Here is a 20128-nt window from a genome sequence, read left to right as displayed (position 1 = left end):
GTCATTAGCATTAGGACAACATCAGAAGTGTTACATAGAGTGTGTGTAGGATAATACAATAGGCCTATTAAACTGTGGCCTTTGGTCAATGTGCTACACCTATCTACGAGTTGTTATTCCTCCAATCACTGCGTCAGAGAGCTGAACCAGCAAGATTTATTGAATCAAAAGAGCTCCATCTAGATATGACATCACCCTCCATTCCTCTGTCTTTCAGTGGACAGATAGTTGCAGTGCCATCACCGTATCCTATTGCAGTCACAGTGGCCAGGCAGCACTGGAAGGTATGGTGGGAGTTTTTTATGGCAGTCATTTGGGCCGCTAATATGTCATCTCCATTAGCTGACTTTTAACACTCACAGATAGATGGCCCTGTGACATTTATCTGCGCATGGGTCATATTTTAGCTGTTAAATGGCTGGCAGTGTGTGGAGTGCGTTCAAAATGAGTGTGTGTGTGTGTGTGTGTAATTTAGGCGTCCAATGGTGGGGTTCGGGTGAGAGAGGGAGATGCATTGACTTTTAATGATGCTCTGTGCAGTAGCACTTCGGAGGTAATAATCACAAATACAATGCAAGTTGTCACCTTTGACCTCCTCCTCTCGCCCAGCGGGAACGACAGAGTAGAGAGGAAGGGGAGCCGGCTGCGAGGTTGAGACCTAGGCCTCCTTCCTTAACAGTTACAGCAGAGGCACAGGGAGCCGGGGGCCTGCAGTGTCAGCAGCACCCAACCACAAAAGAGAACAGCTAATTAACTTAGCAGCCTACAGAGAGATGATGAGGGCTCAGAGAGAAGGGGAGACAGAGGAAAATAAAGAGAGAGTGAAGAGGCAAAGTGATGTAAAGAAACCCGGGTGCAAAAAATAAGTACAGGGGCAGGGTGAGAGTTAGCGAGCTAATTGCTGATATGGATTTTGCCATTGTTGACTTTTGTAGGGTCAAAGAGGTGAGGCCATTCCCTGTGGTGGCTTCAGGTGAAAGTGTAAATGAGCTAATAATTTAGACTCATAAACTAATACTAATATTGACGGCCACCACATATATTGCAAAGCATTAGGATTCCTACCATAAAACAGCTGTAAATGTGATATACCATCTTGTCATTTAACTTATCACATACAGCGAAACCTTTTCCCCGTGCTCATAAAAACAACACCCACTATGCAGCATCAAAAAACTGAGAATATGTCTGGTGTCATTTTATGCGTCGCCTACAGCAGCTCGGTCACCTGTCCAGAGGCACTGAAGTTGACTAATGTGACAGAAAATTAACAATTAAAAATTTCACACGGGCCCAGAGCCACTGCAACGTGGTCCGTTCACAACTCAGTGGACACCCTAATTGCTTTGCAACACAATTGGGTTTGGGCTTTGTTTGGTGTTTTGGAGGTATGAAGCGCATCAATGCACACTGGAAATTGAGTTATAAATTACCGAGCTGAAATAGACATGTACCGTGAATACTCAATATCCAAATGCTTGATGTTCTCCCCTACAAAAAGGCAGATGTGTGAATGCGTACACACACAAAAACACAAGATGCCACCGCTTGTAGCTGCATTTAATTTTGTCAGAAAATTGACTTGCTCCGAACCACACGGTGCATGTGTGTGTCGTGCTGCGTGCCTGTCATGGGGTACGGTGATAAGGTCAACCTTAACAGCAAACAGAGATGGAGAGCTCCAACCACAAACCAGTGGGACTCTGAAAATGACAGTGGATGAGGAAAAGAGAAAATGTTCATTCATCCACAGCTTTCCCAACAGCATATATGTGTGTGCACGTTTGTGTTCACAGCTGTCAGTGCGTTTTCAGACATGCCTCAGTGTGTGTCTGGGTTTGCCGTATGAATACAGTTCGGTGGCTGGTGTGTGAAGCCACTGACAGCTTCATTATGGCTTGTGCGCACAGGAAGACAGCACCATCCAGGGGAAGGAGAGAAGAGGACAGACACACGGGACAGGCCAGCTTTACTGTTGGGCCGCCCCACGTCAGTCCTGCAGTTGGCAGAGGGAGGGGTGGGGGTGGGGGTGGGGGTTTAGCTGCTGTCTCCTTTAATGAGCCTTTGCTTCTATCATCAGCTTTCAATTTACAGGGCTGTCCAACACTCCTGGATGCCCCCACCCCCCCAACAGCACAGTTTGGACCTTGTCTCGTTTCTTTCAGGTGATTCCCAATAGTCCGTAATAGTTAAATTAATGTGCCCTCTTCCTTTAATTAGACCATCTCATCTGGGAAAGTGGTGACACTGAGATGAAATGTGCCCAGCACTGGACACCTTCCCATCAATGACACCACTAAAGACGCTTGAAATCTAAAATGCACACACACTTGGTACAGTAACAGTCCCACTTGTGGAAAGCCGTGAAGGGCGACAACTGAAAGAGATGCATCCCATGAATTTCTCAAACCCAGTGCAGCTTAATAATCAATGATAGATATGAACCAAGGATAACTCAAATGCACCAAAATACATAGAAAAATTAGACATAATTCTAAAGTCAATGATCAGTACACAGTAAACTACAACTTTATCAGTATTGTAGACCTACATCCCACTGCTGCATTTACTCAGCAGTTCTGTCCTTCAGTATGATGTCTACGCTCCCTCTACTGGGCTGTTACAACAATGCATGTATTCTTTGAGAGTTACACATCAAAGACCAGTGCTATAGGTGCTGGCAAAATACATTTTATACAATATATTCAGTGAATATTAAAGCAGTGAATCTTATTTTTCTTCAAAAAAGGACAATTTATTCATCATTAACAAATCTTAAAAGTGGTCTGAAATATTTTTCTAAAAAACCCCATCTACAATTCAAAACACATCTCTTGCTAACCTCAGTGCATCTTCAGTGCAGATAAAAACATATACATAGGAAATATTTAAGAATTTGTCATTACTTTACATTTTTTAAAACATAAGTATTTTTTCCAGTACGCACCAAATTAAATGACCATGGTACTATTTTAAGAGAAAGCTAAAGCAAATAATTAAAACAACAAATGTTGAAGGGGAATACTGAAGTTAACAAAAGTAAAACAAAGCTTTTTGCTCTTTGGAAGTTAACTAAGAAAAGCAAGAGCTTCATGGAGTATCAAACAGGTTAATACATTAATGACCAACGTCCAAGCAGAAGTGAAGGCGGTCAAGTACAACTGCTGTGGGGTGCAATAAGTGGGGTTTGACATTCTGAAAGACAGCTGAACAGCTCCGGGTCTCTGTCAGAGCACTCAAAGAAGGGGACGGGGCTTCCTCGCAATGGAGTGTCCACAATTAGTCCTAAGCCTGACGATGAAGAGCTGCTGTGGGAGGGAAACGGATGGACGAGGGGGTCATTTCATCAGATCAACATTATTGAAAGCAATTCTTTGAAATGTAAAGCCACGTTCTGTCTGAGCTCTTACCTTTCACAGTCTGAGTCACAGGAGGCCTTGTCCTCTAACCTACTGGTGTAACCGCTCTTGGAGCGCTGTATGGCTTCAGCCACAGTGTACCTGGTCTTACCACAAGCGCACTTTTCGATCTTTGTGATACTGAGGTCTGACTGGAGGAACAGATGGAGTCGACTGTCCGACAACAACAAAGGTGAATGAAGAACTCTAGAGAAGAGGATATGAAATGTCACAATGACAACCAGTGAACATGGACAACAGTTAAATAGTGTGAGCATGGTCGCCTTCAGGTGCTCTTGCTTTCTACAGATTCACTCTTTAAGGGTGTGAAGAGGGGGAGCGTAAAAGGGCACCACTAGGTGGCAATGCTATAATTTGCTTGCTGCTATTGCATTATGTACAGAACAACTCACATCTCTAAAAACTCCTGCATGCCCTTCATCCTCTGTGAGACCTGTATCGTGTTCCTTAGACTGAAGAAGGGATTCCCTGGCGGCAACTTGGGTAATTCTCTGGAGACAGGATAACAAAAGCAAATGCTCTTAAAAAAAACAAAAAAAAAAAAAACATTGTATGCTCAAATAAAGTCACTTATAATGAATATGATTAAAGCAAGCAACCACAATAAATGTGAAGGTATGAAGTTGCAAACATACATGATTAGAGCATTCTGTTCCAGACAGTGGCGCAGCCAAACAAACTCACTGTAACGCCGTCTTACACGGGAAGCCTTTTTTCGAAAGCACATGCTGTTGGTCTACAAAGAGAGACATCTAGTCAGCAGACATATCACACAAACTTCAAGACAAAAATAAGCCCAATAGAAAAAAAGTGGCGCTTACTTGTAAACAGATCTCGTAGTCGACGTGTGTGTGCCAGAGGTCATCCTTAACCAGCTTTGGATCCTGAACACAAATGCTGATGAACTCCTACAAAATCCAAAACCAAAGTTGCATTGCTGGGGTTGTAAAGATGCAGTGCATTTCAGATCAGCCGTTTCCCCACTGGGACATTATCAAACTGTCAAACCCGATGTGAAAGTGAGAGGGAGCATATCTGACCACTTACAGTTTTTGAGAGATTGTCCAGCATGCTGTCCATAGTGGGCAAAAACCTGCCAGAGATGGAGAAACAAAATCAAAGTGACCTGTCCCAATTTACGAATCTCATTTAAGCACAAAAACACGACTGGTGATCCACAGGTCATTTCAGTTCAACCATCATTACATTTTGAGAGCAGAAACTGTAGTAAACACTGTAAAAAAAATAAAAAAAAAAGTTCAATTCAGTAATCACCGGCCCGGCAGCCAAAGCACATTGTTTTCAATGTTCGATCTGTTCTGTAAAGCACAAGCCTGGCGATTAACTCAAAAGCGGAAATATTTAGGTCTGATGCAGCATAAAGGGGAGCAAAGGGCAAGGAAGATGGATTTAGTTTAAAAGGGGAAAGGCTTTACCTCAACCACCTTAATATGGAAACACAAAAAGAACAGTTGGAAACCACAAAAAAAAAAGCCTTTTCTGGCATCCTATGCAGAAATACAGGCGAGCCAGCTCTTTGCCCGTTCCACAAACATTATCATGATGAAAATTTGCCAACAAGATGCAACATTGTCAAGCAAAGCAAGTGTATTGACACGTCACCAGCAACAGTGTTCCCTCACATGACATATCTACAGATCCATGATCATATGTCCCATGTTCCTTAATGAGACACATTTCCTTTACCAGAGCAGAGCTAATCAGTATAGACAAACAAAACAAAGTCCTGAGGTCTCAGGCTGCCTCATAGAGCGACTCCAAGCCAAGCTCCACTGATGTCCTCTGGTAACTCACACAAACTCACTTTTTCAAGCTACTCAACTCTGTAGTCACTGCACTGAGCTCCAATTACGCACAGTGGGTGCACTAAACCACTGATTTACCACCAAAAACATGTCATTGTTTCGTCCCTGATCCAGGATCATAGAGCAGGACTGAAACAAGGCATTTGGCAGGATATGTAGTTTAATACACTGAACAGTTTAGCCTTCAAAAAGAAAATAGACGTGATTCCATGAGATACTTAACTACCACACAGCCAATGAGTAACCACAACTGAAAAAAATAAAGGATAATTAGTGCAAGAACGCTGCTGTAGACGCATCGACAATAGATTAAAAAAGGTAACGAAACTTTGGGGAGAAACAGCTTCTGCACAAACCGCAATAGACCTCAGCAAAGTGTCTCGGTCCTACCTTTCCCGTCCTGCAGTGATCCGGGTGTCTGCAGCGCTCTGAGGCTCAGCCCTGCCTGGACTCAAGTGAGCTCACTGAGCCTGACCTCTGCCTGAATGTTTATTCACGACTCGTCTGCCCCCCCACAGGGCCACGTCGTTCCAAAATAAAACGTGGTAAATAATGACAATAATAATCAGTGGTTTGACTGAGGCGCTCGGAGAGACAACGTGACAGCCTCCTCTTCACCGCGCACCTGTCCGTAATTGTCCGGGTGGGATCAGGTTAAATGGTTTCACCTGGTGGGAGGGGGCGAGCTGAGGGGGATGTAGTATCAAGGAACAGGATGGCTGAACGATAAGATCTCATTACAACCAACAAGATAATTAACTCTCTGCATATTTATTGCTAGGAGATATCACATTCGCCATCAATCCTGTTATTAAAGTCTATTTTTTACGAGTTCTCTTTTCACACTGCCAAATCAACAAGTGTACGAAAGGGGTTTGTAAAACTAATGAAAATGTCTCCACTGTGTTGTTCGCTCAGTCTGGACATTTTCAATCCAAATCAAATATGTGTTTACGCAGTGAAAATGTCAAATAGTTCTACTTTACTGATTTATTAAAATCAGAAGTATAGTCAACACCCAACCTCAAGTGCATTCATGCAGTTTATAATACTAGTTGGCGGATAGTTTAAACTTTATGGCCTCATTTCAGTATTTTATTTTAGAAATCAACATATTTTAACTCTGAATACTATTACATCTAGCAGGCTTGTATCATGGAGTCCAGTCACTGCTGTGACTCTGCACATGTGGAGCTAATAAATGCAGGGTTTGCAGGGTGTAGTCTGTGGCTGAGGACGGTTTTTGGCCACTGGACAGGCAAAGTAAGTGTTTCCCATTCAGAAGAAAAAAAACCCAGTAAAGCAACAGGCCTAAAGCTCATCATGACTACATAATCATTCGTTCAAACCAACTTGCCAGGATTTTTACAGTTTCACTCACAATTCAGCATTATCTCATGTTGCCAAAGCATCAGATATCACATCTTTACTGGTCAACTTCTGCTGCCCGTCACTCTTATTCTCTCACCAAGACACCAGCAACATCACTCTCCTGACAGAATAATCCCTACAAATTCCAGGACACGCTCTGCAGAGATAGATTTCAGAATAAAAATCCAAGAGTTCTTACCAAAATCCTGTTGCTCCCAGGAGGTAAACACAACTAGTGGGCTGTGACCTTAAATAAATACTCTTGTACCTCTGCTAAACTCTGCTAATTTGCATAGAAAGGCCATTTTATCTTAGTCAGCAGATGAGAAGACTTTCCATGGCTGTTATTCCCTTTCAGACTGGTATGATTAGCTACAGGTGAAGAGTGTCCTGTGAGGTCTCTAGATAATCTAATCTGGTTATGACCAATAAGTGCAATTCAAAAAGTGCTGAAGTCAACATGTCCAATTAGGAAACTGCTCAATGATCTGGACATGTGCAGACATGTGACAAGCCAACATGTGCTATAAACACAAAGCCACAGATAATATCCAGGTAATACAGTGCAGGATGCCCACATAAAGTCCATTTCTTCACTCATATTGAGCTTATAAAAAGAGCAGTTTTACATTTGTTTTGAACATATCCACCACAGATTTGACCTTCAGTTTATGGTCATTTTAAAACATGAAGGAAAGTCAATTATATTTTTTAGAAACTTTCCTATTTAGATCATGAGTTGAGTCTGTTTGTTTTCACTGCAGAGATATCATGTGCAGCTGTGAGTTGTGGACTTATAGCTACGAGATATGAGGACATTAGCATACAGGTGATGACTGTGCTGCGTTGATTAGAGGTTTGACTTAATCAAGATATCCTGAATTTAAGATCAAAATGAAATATCATTTGTAGCTTTGCAACTGTACTTGTCAGTCTACTTTCAAACTGGGATTCAGATTTGTCTCCTGGTGGGGTAATTTTTCTGCAGATCCTTCGGCATTAAACATATACACATACAGGTAGATTTAGGATCCTTATTGGGATTTAGGGATACCATTTGGAAAGAATATAAATGCAAGCTATTGATTTCAAAGAGGCCCTTGTCACTTCAGCTGCTCATTAATGATTTTTTTTTTCCATAGCAACTGAAAATTCAGTCATCTACACTAATGCACAAACGTCCAAAGTCCATCTCCCGTGCTCTAATTCCAGTCATGAGACTGTTCTCCACACTGCTGCAGTGCTACAGTAGCTGTGACCCATCACTGCTGATCTCAGCTGTTTTGTTGGTGGGAGTACTGAGCTTCAATGTAATTAAAGGGTGTCACCACAGATTGGTAGGGGTAGAAACTATTTACCTAAGTAAAAGCAGCAATGCCACAATGGACAAAAGTCCTGCATTTCAAATATTACAAGATAAAAGTAAAAGGAATGAGGGACTTGGTCTGATTATACTATTGGGTTATTTAAACCATAGCAATGCATCATAATTATTGAGCCTCTTTCTTTTTAATATACACATGAACTGCAGATTAAAGACTACAGGTAGAGGAATAAAAACATTGAGCTTCTCTCATCTCAAAACTGTGCTGAAGTATTGTACTCGAGTTAAAATAGTTCATTCCCTCATGATTGGTCTCAGATTGAGGTAGAGGAGAGGAGGTCATATCTAAGAACTGTCTACATGTATAGTACGCCCTGTTTCAGTATCAACAAACTAACAGGATGTTTCCTTGTGCTCTGATGCTGGGTAATCTATCTGGGCCATTAAGTTCCCACCACAGTGACTATTACTTGAACATTATGTGATTTTTCCAAGAGATTGACAGCAAAAGGGAAACACACTCACTTTTAGAGGTCAAACAATGATAAATTCCTTGCAGGTCTGCTGAAAAATGCAGTCATGCCTATAGTAGGAAACAAATATTAAGTTTTTATAATTACCATTTTTGGTGATTACTTTAAGCTTTGTTGTTTTCTGGCACCATTGCAGGGACTTAGGCTTGAAAATACACACGTAAACATGTACGTCGACTACCAGAGTCCCACAGTGAACCAAAATTAAAATAAGACTAAATAAACTTAACCCTGAAAACTTGGAACACAAATCATAAACGGTTCCAGGTTTCAAACACACAACTATCAAATTCTAAGCTCTAACATTTTCAGCTTTCTTTGTTTTATCCAGATCAAACTACAGCAAGTTGTAAAAGATCAACATTTTAAAGTCACACATGTATTTTACTTTGCCCATTCTTAGTACACATTTAATCAAACTCCTGCAGTGCAATGTGGTCACATAAAACCTTTATTAGAACTTCAAATAATATTTACAGGCCGAGTATACAAAGTGGACTTTTAGAACGAAACATTAGCACTAGTGTGGAAAATACATAACAAAAAAATCAAAATCTTACATGAGATTGAGATGGTGACACATGAGGTGGCTGACAGCTCGACAAACCCAAGTAGCCAATTAGAACTTCCAGAAAGTATGAACGTGGGTGGTGGTGGGCTCTATCAAAGAGTATGGTCTCGGTCATCACATCAGGCATAACATGATCCCGGAAGACTTCATTATACATAAACACCTTCACTTGCTCGCTTATGTTTGGGTCAGCTAATATGTATAACAACACAGCTCTCCTCGACTGCCACACAATGAAAAGGTTGAAACATCTCCAAAAATAACTAAGATTGCTAAAACTAGAAGGCAAGCCAGAGGAGAGACTTCAGTCCTGAGGAAAGGGACTTGGGTGGTGCAAAGGAAAGTGCGGGAAGTACTACTGCGCTTCATCCTCTGGACAGGAATGCCACGTCAGTCTCTCCTCATAGAAGGAAATGACCACCTGAGGGCAGCGAGTGTTGGCCTCACGGGCTGGGACCAAGTCCGCTTCATCTGAGTCTTTCCTAAAGAAAAAGGGCAAATAGGGAAAAAAAACATTACAACATTACAAGAACCCTTGTCTTCTATAAATCCAGTCATTGTCACTTAAGAGGCTACTTGAATTGAGAAAAAAAAACAGCAACAGCAGCAGTGCCTGGCTGAGGTACATTTGACTAATCTCTGAGGGGTACAACAAAGCCAGAGTATCATTACATGTAATAATGGACTTCCTGATGGGAATACTTAATGTTTCAAGTGTAACAAATTCAAACAGAATGATATTTTTAGTTGCGCATAAAGAGGATTATTTCCTCTTGTCCTCACCATTTCATCAAAAACATCAACTCCCCACTGCTGTCTGTGGCGCCAATGATGCGTTCAGGGTCAAGGTTCCGAGCGAAGCCACGTGGTTTCTCAGCCTGTAAGTGGTGACAACAGAGCACGTGTAAATATGCGAGAAAGTGGAGATTTTTTTTTAAACAGATGTTACGGGGAAACTCTGAGCCTAACAGGAAATCCACATAGGAAGTGAGACGTGAGTGGCGTGTAAGCGTTCTGTCATCAAATCCAAAGTGACTCCGTATTCTGTAAACAGCTGCCTGCGTTTGGATGTCTGTCAGCAGCAGCTCCACAGGAGACGAGTGGAATGGGGCCGGCTTACGGCGCTTTCGCCAGGCTGACTGACAGCAGACATTTACTGAATCAAAATAGTTTTACTGTCATCTCCACGGGAAGAAATCAGTGTTTGCATGTAGCCTGTTGATGCACTGATTCTATTTTCAATGTGTGGGGAATCTGCTTGTAAATTTAGTAAAACATACAGACTCCCTCACAGACAGACAGGGAGGCTTGATCAGTCTGTGTACACAGTGTTCAAAACACATGTACAGCAGGATATTTGTGTGATTTAAACTGCTATCTGTGCACTAGACAGGACAAACACAGACTCAAAGCGAGAAAACCATCGGGGGGAGGTCACTTAGACATGTGCGTCACTTGTCACATTTTAAATTTAATTTCATAAAACAGAAGCCCATCTGTTCTGTGTGCCACTACAAGGTCAAATGCCAATAAATGATTCTAAAAACTCTCCATTCCCCTGCAGTTCTATATCATAACTATATATACATATCATGTGACAATGCTGCCTTAACAAAGGTTGAGTGGCTTTTACTGATCATAGTTTCCCGAATTTGTTTCTGATTCCTACTGCTAAATAAAATTGGTGTCATCTCTCAAGTAAAATGTAGTTTAGAGAAGCATGTGAAGCCATCGGTGAACTCACCACATCTTTCTTCTTGGCTTCTGACTCTGGTTCATCTGATGACGCCTTCCTCTTCACGGGAGCAGGCTTCTCCTTAACATTCTTCTGTGCTTCCAAAAACCCTGAAATCAGCTCTGGACAATCCAGGTTCTCCTCTGGCTCCCAGGTATTGTCAGCACTAAACGAGCGGGAGCAGGGTCAGCATTTTGCATCTCAAGACATCCCTGAACATTGACTTCCATCGATACAGATGCAAACAGTATAATTATCTTTCAAAAACTAGGTTGTATGAAGAACAGTGGCGTATTCATGCGCAAACAAAATGACTATGAACAATAAGCATAGTACAACCCCATACCAGGGAAGCACTTCCAGCTCAGCGGGGGCAGCAGTCCCAGGCAACTCACTCTGTAAATCCTTTCCACTTCAGGTAGAACTCTACTTTCCCATTGACAATACGCTGGTCGAGTACTTTTTCCACAACAAATTCCTCAGGTTCGTCTTGTGTCTCCTGTGCATCCTTCTTACCCTTGGCATTCTGCTTCTTGCCCATGTTGCGCACTACAAACAAGAGGGAGTGTGAGAACTTCAACAGGTTTTGCGATGCCATCAAAAATCATGAATATGCGTAAAGCTACGGTTCTTATCAACACGAAGAGGCCAATATGCCAGATATCGGGCACTGGTGCCGTAAACAACCTCATTATGATGATTAGTTTTATACAAACTAAGAAGAATGGCTGCTCGTATACATCGATACTATTACACTGCTTGGTAGCAAACAAAGCTAGCTACGCGTCGTGCTAGCCAAATCACGAGATGGTGTTAAACAGGTTAGCCACCATGCTAACAGTAGCTGAAAACATTTCAGGCCTGGGCGGTAACGTCAGAGAAAATTTTCCTTGACTGTATTGTACCACCTGCAATGCTACGTAGATAAACATGCGTTTATCAACCTTAAACACATTATTATTCCGCCCAGAAACAACCTACAGAATAAATTAGTGATGTTTGATATTTTAATTAAGGTTAACGCCGGGCTCGTCAAGATAAAACGCTCAAATAAGCTATAAAAAGGCCCAAGGATGCAACTAAATCCCGAAATAGACACTTAGCTTAGCATTACACTTTTAGCTAGCTGACCTTAACGTAGCAGAACAATGTAAAGTTAGATATGTTAGCATACATCGATAATGCATTCGTGTAAACAGTCTTAAAGCAGCTGGATAACGCTGCTGGGGTAACGTCGTAGCTTACTCTTGCTGCACACACTGCGTTGCTTGTTATGTGGTCCAACTCGTGAGACAAAGCTACCGTTAGCTCGCCTTCGTCAGTCAACAAATTTTACGCTAAATGATGCACGATGCAGCGTTTAAATTAAGTCAGTTCTGCATACGCACCCTAAAAAAATAAGAGCGGAGTTGCTTCGGCAGTGCTTTGACTACACGCGGTCAGCTCTCGCTTTATCTCTTTCTGTGCTGCAGGGCACGCGCCAAACACAGCACAGTGGAGCCTCTACGGAAGCCTGTGAGGAAATCGCGATTCGCTCGTTGACCTGTGTGCCTCGTGGCTTTGGTGCTTTTTAGGTTTAGCAAATCTATTTAAGTGTTCTGACTACAATTTTATACTAATGTAAGAAAGTAAGAGATAGCAGGTGCCATTAAAACGTGTGCTTAAGCTTGGATAGCCTGTCAGCGGTGGTTATTCAAACTGGGGTGCTGTAACTGTGCTCCAAAAACAGTGACACAAAAAGGACAATCTTTTTCTTTTTCTTTTTTTTTTAAATCAAAAAACGTCTGCAAGAACATTTCAAACTCCCTAAGCGAAATCATTATCAACATTCAACAATCACCATGCAATCAGGAACATTTGCGCACAACAAAGAAAAAGTTTGAAATTTATACAAAACATCAAAGTAAACATGTGGTCAAACCAGAAAATTAAATAAAAATTTGTGAGGGGGAAAAAAAACTTTATGAATCACACTATGAACTACTTTATGCACCTTTGTCTAACTCACTCACTCATCGAGCTGTATAAAGTGATGTGCCCATGAATAATATGGCAACTTCTACTAAATACTTAATTCAACTCTCAGATAATCTCAAATATATAAAAAAACAAATCCAAAACGACATTCAAGCCTATTAAATAGAGTTGCTGATTGTATCTTTTCTCATTTTTTCCCCCGCGTTAAATCGTTAAAGTCCATTTCGGACCATGTTAATAATGAAGAATTTGATATAATTGGGTGCATTTCAGCTCCCATAAAAGGGGTGTTTTTTGTACTTACCCAAACTCTATAACATTAACTAAGGCATGAGGTAGAGTATAATCTTGCCAAAATGAAATTCTGAAAAAAAATTGTGCTTGAAAGGAATTATTTCATATTAGTTTAAAAATAAAATGGTAGCCTCTTAAAACATTTGTTATGATAATGTACATCTATGGATCATGTACACAAAATATCAAAACACTTATCCAATGCAAATTAAGGCCTTGTCAGTTTAATCATTGGTATATTGTATGTCATCAAGACATATCAGGAAAAATAACAAAATCTTTTTTTTTTTGTTTTTTTTACATTTCAGGTCAAATTTCTACTCAACAGTACATGCCCTCAAATATCTGAAATAAATCTGTAAACTTTAGTTCTTACCACTTTCAGATAAACTTACCATTATTTAAAAAAACAGAAAAAAAAAAGATACCACTCTTGATGGTCTCATGATGCGTACGAGCACTTCAGGAACCTCCAAAACTTTAATAAATACAATGTTTTACCTCCTATTTATACTGAATAGGTATACACTGAGAGGCAAGAGTACATGGAAACAAACAAACAAACATAATCGTCCTCCCAGATCTCTATCCAGTAACTGTTACACTGCTGACTTTTAGACACGTCTGGTTGTCTACGATTGTGTGTAAAAGACTCAATGACTTAACAGGCACAAAGAGAGATTGGCAGCACTGCCAGCAGCTTAGCTGTTCCCTTAAACTGCCCTGGTGCCTTGTTCATCTTTAATAAGCAAAGTATGTCCAGTGTGTAAGCTACATTTTTCCCATGAGAAATTTTATTTACAGAGAATGTTTTTTTTTGTAAATGTTCTGAATGTCTTTTTGTTTTGCAGCTTTAGGCTCCCAACAGTGGTGAATCCACACACAATTTTACAAAAAGAAGAGATCCCAAAACCAGAGTTAGGCAAGTTCAGAAATATTCAAAAACCTAAAAGCTCAAGTCTCAGCTGGCAATACTGCATCATTGCTTTTTCTCCTTCTTCCTTTTGTCTGTTTTGTTGCCAGTGGATGTGGAGACAGCAGGCCGTCTTACAGGCTGAACTACAACCCTTCCGTTAGCTCCGCACTGCAGGGTGAATCTTTCTGGGTTAAGGGGTTGTCCTGAATCATCCCTCAGCCTGGCCAGGACGTCTCTGGTCAGCTGCTTTATCTGCTGGCCCACAGCACCCATCGTCTTGGCTGTAAGCTGTTTCTCCCTCAGTAGCCTGTCTCTCTGAGCTTGCAACCTTTCCACCTCCTCCTGGAGCCCTGTGATGGCATCTAGTTTGCGCTTTCGGCAGTTTTGCGCTGCCAGTTTGTTCTTCCCCCGCCTGCGGATGTCCCTCAGGAGGGTCACCTGATCAGGGGAGAAGCCGTGACCGTCAAGGACCTCCAGAAACTCCTCTACAGGCATGTTGACGATCTGCAGGACAGAGAAGGGGATGTACATGGCCCGGGCGCGCAGCTCATCGCGACTCAGCTCCCTGTCATCCATCCTTGACTCATCATCGCTGAGAGGCTCCTCTTTGATACCTTTGTGGGGAAGCGTTACTGATGGCTGGTTGAAGAGAGCAGGAGATGAGTAGCTGTGGTCGTGCCACACGCTCTCACTCAGATCAATGGATGACCACGCTGTGCTGTAGTCCATGATGCCTTTTGAGGGGAGTGAATCCACCTCACTGCTGTAGCCTGTTGCCCCGCACTCGTCCTCACAATATGAGCTGGATGACGACGACACCTCGGATGAGCCTGGATGAGTGAGGAGTTAATCATTGTGTTAGTTTGTATAGCAAACAATTTCTCGGCTTCACAAGCCATGTTAATAAAGACATTTAATCTATGAGTATTTGTAGAGATGTGAACCAACCTGGGGAGACTGGACCTCCAGAGCTGCTCTCCAAGGAGAGACCGGAGTCCGAGTCCAAGTCCTCAAGGACCTGTGGGTCTATGCTCTCCAGACAGCCCATCAGCTGGGTGTCGATAGTGTCCAGGCCTTCTAAACCTAGCTGATTGATCTGGTCAAACACTGCCTCGTCCAGACAGCCACCAAGAGCACTGTGAGTTGACACATTACCAGTTAAATTGCATACTGAGGAAAAGGGAAGAGCAGCCAGGCCCAATGCCATTCCTGGAGACACGTCCGACTGTGAGGAGCCTGTGGATTCCAGCCTGAAGAGGGCTCTTTGCTGGGTGACTGGCCTGGACTCAGCTCTTTCAGATGCCATAGCATCATGCAAACTGACATCCTGGCTGATGGCACTGGTGATGTCTGCGTCGAGGTCTGACAGACGCTCAGTAACAAGGGAGTCCAAATCCTGCACACGAGACATACATTTTAACTCCATTTTAGTCTCTGCATTGTGAAACTCCTCCACAACATGTAGATCATCACTAAAACAATCCAACGTAACATACTGATGGCTACAAACTTATGCATGCGGGTTACTTTGAAAACTCATATGAAGCCTTGTGCTAAATCAATTTTCAGGCATCTGTGATGAACATAAGCAGACAACTTACATCAAGGTCTGTAACAGAAAGAGAGAGTAAATTGCTCCAGTGCTGGTCAATATCAATGGCTGAGGGATGGTGGCGTGCTGAATCAGCCAACGCAGTGATGCCTTCAAGCAGACTCTGAAATTAGGAAGGAAAAAAATAAATAAAAAAATTGAATACAGCACTAACCCAGTGTGTGGTATGTTTTGTTGTGAACATTTTGTCTTTAATGTGATTTATGTGTGGAAAAACTAGCTGCAGCACAACTGTGAGACATACGGTAATCATTGTTCTCCACCATGCCAGGTCTTACACCATGTTACCAAACAGCACCGTCATCAAAATGGTGCAATTTGAGTGATTGAAGTCATGTCAGACTGTGATTTTCTGGTCAAAAACAGGTACCGCATAATTTTCATGGTCATGTGACTATAAATTGCAAGCAAGCATGATACACAAATTGCGTTTGATAGATAAGCACTGTAGTGGGTACCCCTTAAAGACAACCAGTATAACCAGTGTCAAATGAAGGAAACTGTGACAAACCAGGATCATACCTCATGTTCCAGGGTTGAACTGTGAGCCAGCTGAGTGAGTGGAGCAGGTTCTTCCTCCTCTTTAACTTTAGCATCATCCTTCTGGTGGGGCCAAGGACAGTGGATGGAGTGAAAGGGAAGACAGAGTTGAGGAACAGGAGAGTCAGAGGATTCAGGATAGAAGAGACAGGAGATAGAAAAAAAAAAAAAAACAGTCGATTTATTAAGAAACATTCAGAGACCTTAAAGACAGTTACATTTCTGGTTTGGTGACCCCAGTTAGATCGCAGATAATTTCATATCTCCGACGGAGAAAAGGTTTGTTTTAATGCGCAGTTGTTGTGACTGACTGACTACATGCAACCCCAATTTCTCTCATGACATTAGAAATGTGTGAGGTGGTGTATTTATGTACGGAGGGGATTTAGGATCTTTTAATATGCTAGTGCAACTGTTAAGCTAATCACTCTCAGAGATGACCTCACCCTGTCAGATGTTGTAAGACACTCCCGATACACCAAGTACAGCATTTAATGTAGGTCACCAGCTGCCAGCCAGAGACACGTTATTCTTGACATCTCCATGCAAAGACAAAAAAATATTTTCTGTGTCCATGAGATGAAAGGCGGTTGATTTGCACCAGTTCCAAAACAGACTGCTGAGTGACTTTTAACGTTAATGCTAGAGGCAAAGATATGACAAACTAATCTACTATCAGCTCAGATCTGCCGAAGATCTGTCTGAGCTTGTCGACTTCTACTGGAGTATCTTTTCCGGCTTCAATGAATGCAAATAGGTATTGATTGTTACTTTCAACTATCAGCTGTAGTCATCTCCTTAGAAATGCTGAATTTCCACGAGCCACCACATCTTGTAATACAACCGGTTAAGCTCTTACTTACTTAACAAAAGAGAGGGTAAAGAATAAAAGATGTGTCAACAACACATTATCCATGTGAACAAGAGCCCTGGGAGGGGGCAGTGTTCAAGTGTGGACCACCGCTTTTATGTAAGCAAACAGGCTGTGGGTCTGAGCCTCAGTTCTCCACCTCTCAAGGCCCACAGCTGGTAGTTGAGTCTGAAGAAAGGGGATACAGTTACACAAATGGCGACATCAACTGCCTTGAGGACACAACATCCACCAAGCAGCTGTTTCTACCCGCAGCTAGAAAAACTGGAACTGAACATGAAGGTCTGGGTGTGCTTGCAGTTTTAAATGGCAGTTACACAGATTATGAAACACATATTTTCAATAATGTTTTTCACAACAAGTGAGTGACTCTTGTGGCAAATACCAGTTTTACAGCTGTGTGGTCATCCAATACACTCGTCTTATTAGGGTCTTTAGTGTGAAGTTAATGCTATTGTCCTGACCATTCAGAGATGGCTTAATGTTTCTGTTCCACAGTGCAGGGTGACAGGTGCTGCAGAGAGTTGAATACTTGTGATCAAATTAGACTCTCATTAACTAGTCATACTGATCAGTTACTAATTTTAACTACAGTGAGCTTCTATCTAAATTGAGTTACCAAAATGCCATAATGTAGACACGTCCCCTAATCTAACTGGGCAATATGACCACTAGATTGCAATTTGTGACCCATGAGTGGTTGAGTCATAAAAAGTGAAACCGAATACACATTTCAAGTTATGGCAACAGATCAGTTATCACATCATGAAATCTTGCATAACAAGTAACTGGTTGATGGGAAGCCTCCATTATATAACACGGGTTAGTGTTGTTGGTGGCTAGTGATAGCAGTAGCTGTTCTGTTGTGCACTGAGGAGGTTTTACTACCAGGGCATCACCTCGGTTAGTGAAGTGCTTTAGCTGGCCAGCCAACCGTCCTGGTCGTAAAGCTCAACCAGCAGCCAAGTCTGGTTAACTTTATACTACACCACACACACTTGCCTCTTTCTGCAGCTCGCAGGCTCCGCCGCTACAAGGCCCGAGTTCAGGGGTTGTTTGGCACACCTCATGGCCGCTGTCAGGCAGGTGTTCACCGTCATCCCTGGCTTCGTCTCCGGGGGTGTCTAACCCCGAGTCGGTGTCAGTATTGTTGCTGGTTGAAGGCCCACAGTCAGCCTGGACAGTGGCAGGCACTTGGTGCACCAGCCATGTGTTCAACTGTGTGGGGAACCGCGGCGAGCCGAGAGTCCTCACCTCGTCTAGTAGCCGGCGACTTGCAAAGAAATAGTCCAACTCGGGACATTTTGGGTGCACACTGTATCCGTCAAGAGTGTCTCTCAAATTATGAAAAGGTGTCTGGGTGTAGGCTGAGCTAGGACCCAAGTTAATCTCTATCAGAGGGCTATAGTAGCCGCTTAAGTAGCTGTCGATATCCACACGAACTCCAATCAAACTGAGTAAGATTGTAAACTGAATCAGGCCTTCTGTGAAGTATTTTTTCGCGATTCGCATTTTCTAAATACTTTCAGAGCTGCAGATAATTGTGAAATCCTGACCCAACAGTTCCTCTTTCCCGAATGGACAAAGGGAAAAGCCTAACAAAAGAGCACGCCTTCCCCTGTCAGACAAAGAGGTCCGCCTGTACCGGCGAAATCGTTAGATAGCTATGCTAGCTTTTAGCACTCACTGTGGCTACCAGCTTTAAGTACCGGTTAACGGCAACGTCTTGGCGCAAACATAGCGAAACCGTTGCCCTTCAGTCCGTTATGGTGGAGAGGTGTTTCAGCGGCGACACCTACCTATCAAATTACTTCCTGGCTTTGTTAATTAAACAGAAAATGAAACATCTGAAGAGCTAAATGCTGTCAGTGGAGAGTGCTGCTACTGGGGAAACTTCGGTTCAACATTTGCATAACTCACGCCTATTGGACCACCGCGACCACCGCAACACAATGTGATTGGACAAGGACAACGTCCGTTGTAATTCTGACCAATGAGAGTGAGGGACAGTTGTTAACTACCGCCAGGCCTCGCCCATTACTAACTACACATATTATTCACAGGCATGATAACAGGAAACAGGCAAATATCACGACAGAAGTTATATCAAATACTGTCCTTTGGGTATTAAACTTCCTGCTCTCATCAGTTCGTAGATCTCAGAGGTGTTTCTCAGCAGCATGGTCAGGCTGCAGTTCCGGGATGTTTGTGCTACTGACCTGCATTTCTCCAATGTTTGGCCTACTGGTAAGTGTCTGAATTGCAGATTGAACTTGTTGAACTACATGACGAACTACCCACCAAAGCCTGGGGCCTACAAAACACCTTCTCCTCTGGACATCTAAAGCTAATCACTTCACACTTAATAAGTAAGGCCCCTACATTCACTCAAGTATGCTACTGGTATTTAAGTACATGGAGTTACTTTCCAGAGCAAAATGTATTGAATACAATGAAGTGTTATGGATTTATAAAATAGATGAAATAGCTCCACCCCTGCAAGCTTCAACATGTAAAATCTGCTTACATCAGTGATAATAATCCAATCACAATCCACAAATCCAATGCACAGACTGTACAGCTCTTTCATTTTACATATTCTTCATTTATTTTACATATTCTAATTGTAGATGTTTCTGTTTTCGATTTCAGTTCCTTTAGCTGCAAGTACTTGCTTTTCACTTTCTCATATCTTCTTACTATGTTTATTGATATCCACTAAAGTACCAAGACACATGCCTTGTATGTGTCAACTTAGTTGGCAATAAACACGATTCTGATCACTACTATATATCATGCTATGATATAACCATCTAAAAGGGACCATTCTGCACAATGGCATCGTTTTTGTCCATTTTTCTGATAAAACCTTTCCACTTGTGAATAAAATATTGAAGGTAGGAATGTTATTTGTAACCGAGTACATTTACATTGTGGTATTGCTACTTTTGCTTAAGTAAGGCATAAAACAATATTATAATAAATCGAGCACAGTTCATGATATTAGACTGGGGTGGAGAAAGAGCGAATTTGTGCAATCTTACCATGATGAAGATTAAACATGCTATTAGACTGAACACAATATTATCAAAAAAACAAACATTATTTAATGGGAATTGAAACATTAATCTCTCTCAGA

The 20128-nt window shown here is 42.1% G+C and overlaps 3 protein-coding genes across 4 annotated transcripts; all 3 read right to left on the bottom strand.

Annotated features, from left to right (window-relative positions):
• Nucleotides 1-2817: 2817 nt before the first annotated feature.
• Nucleotides 2818-5720, bottom strand: snx10a (sorting nexin 10a). Its single transcript, XM_070846934.1, has 7 exons — nucleotides 5636-5720; nucleotides 4467-4512; nucleotides 4241-4327; nucleotides 4055-4155; nucleotides 3812-3910; nucleotides 3411-3605; nucleotides 2818-3308 (listed from the first exon to the last, which is right to left on the bottom strand). Exons 2-7 carry the CDS (start codon nucleotides 4497-4499, stop codon nucleotides 3152-3154), a joined length of 672 nt encoding a protein of 223 aa, XP_070703035.1. The 5' UTR covers nucleotides 4500-4512; nucleotides 5636-5720; the 3' UTR covers nucleotides 2818-3151.
• A 3186-nt stretch (nucleotides 5721-8906) lies between these two features.
• cbx3a (chromobox homolog 3a (HP1 gamma homolog, Drosophila)) lies at nucleotides 8907-12274 on the bottom strand. 2 transcript variants are annotated; one of them, XM_070845933.1, is made up of 5 exons: nucleotides 12025-12274; nucleotides 11175-11328; nucleotides 10789-10945; nucleotides 9828-9922; nucleotides 8907-9526 (listed from the first exon to the last, which is right to left on the bottom strand). In XM_070845933.1, coding segments are annotated over exons 1-5 (534 nt in total). In that variant the 5' UTR covers nucleotides 12026-12274; the 3' UTR covers nucleotides 8907-9399. The 2 variants fall into 2 exon arrangements, with proteins under 2 accessions (XP_070702034.1, XP_070702035.1); XM_070845934.1 differs by having other exon boundaries at nucleotides 12168-12274.
• Nucleotides 12275-13258: 984 nt separating this feature from the next.
• nfe2l3 (nfe2 like bZIP transcription factor 3) lies at nucleotides 13259-18877 on the bottom strand. The gene is made up of 5 exons (XM_070845935.1): nucleotides 17992-18877; nucleotides 16101-16181; nucleotides 15568-15681; nucleotides 14915-15362; nucleotides 13259-14796 (listed from the first exon to the last, which is right to left on the bottom strand). Exons 1-5 carry the CDS (start codon nucleotides 18499-18501, stop codon nucleotides 14030-14032), a joined length of 1920 nt encoding a protein of 639 aa, XP_070702036.1. The 5' UTR covers nucleotides 18502-18877; the 3' UTR covers nucleotides 13259-14029.
• Between the last annotated feature and the right edge of the window lie 1251 nt (nucleotides 18878-20128).

Source organism: Pempheris klunzingeri, chromosome 16 (assembly GCF_042242105.1).
Source record: "Pempheris klunzingeri isolate RE-2024b chromosome 16, fPemKlu1.hap1, whole genome shotgun sequence".
Lineage (NCBI taxonomy): Eukaryota > Metazoa > Chordata > Actinopteri > Acropomatiformes > Pempheridae > Pempheris > Pempheris klunzingeri.
Note: the sequence above shows the minus strand (reverse complement) of the source record. Positions and strands in the feature narration are given on the sequence as shown.

Excerpts from the sequence above, each read along its gene's own strand:
- cbx3a (XM_070845933.1), bottom strand. Across the intron at positions 9,923-10,788 it reads AAGCCAAGAAGAAAGATGTG|GCTGAGAAACCACGTGGCTT; the intron begins GTGAGTTCACCG and ends CACCACTTACAG. Across the intron at positions 9,527-9,827 it reads TTGATGTTTTTGATGAAATG|GAAAGACTCAGATGAAGCGG; the intron begins GTGAGGACAAGA and ends CTTTTTCTTTAG.
- nfe2l3 (XM_070845935.1), bottom strand. The coding sequence starts at position 18,501 with ATGCGAATCGCGAAAAAATACTTCACAGAAGGCCTGATTCAGTTTACA. Across the intron at positions 16,182-17,991 it reads CCTGCGAGCTGCAGAAAGAG|AAGGATGATGCTAAAGTTAA; the intron begins GCAAGTGTGTGT and ends TGGCCCCACCAG. Across the intron at positions 15,363-15,567 it reads TTTCTGTTACAGACCTTGAT|GATTTGGACTCCCTTGTTAC; the intron begins GTAAGTTGTCTG and ends TCTCGTGTGCAG.
- snx10a (XM_070846934.1), bottom strand. The coding sequence starts at position 4,499 with ATGGACAGCATGCTGGACAATCTCTCAAAAACT. Across the intron at positions 4,156-4,240 it reads ACTACGAGATCTGTTTACAA|ACCAACAGCATGTGCTTTCG; the intron begins GTAAGCGCCACT and ends CTCTCTTTGTAG. Across the intron at positions 3,911-4,054 it reads GAACAGAATGCTCTAATCAT|AGAATTACCCAAGTTGCCGC; the intron begins GTATGTTTGCAA and ends TCCTGTCTCCAG.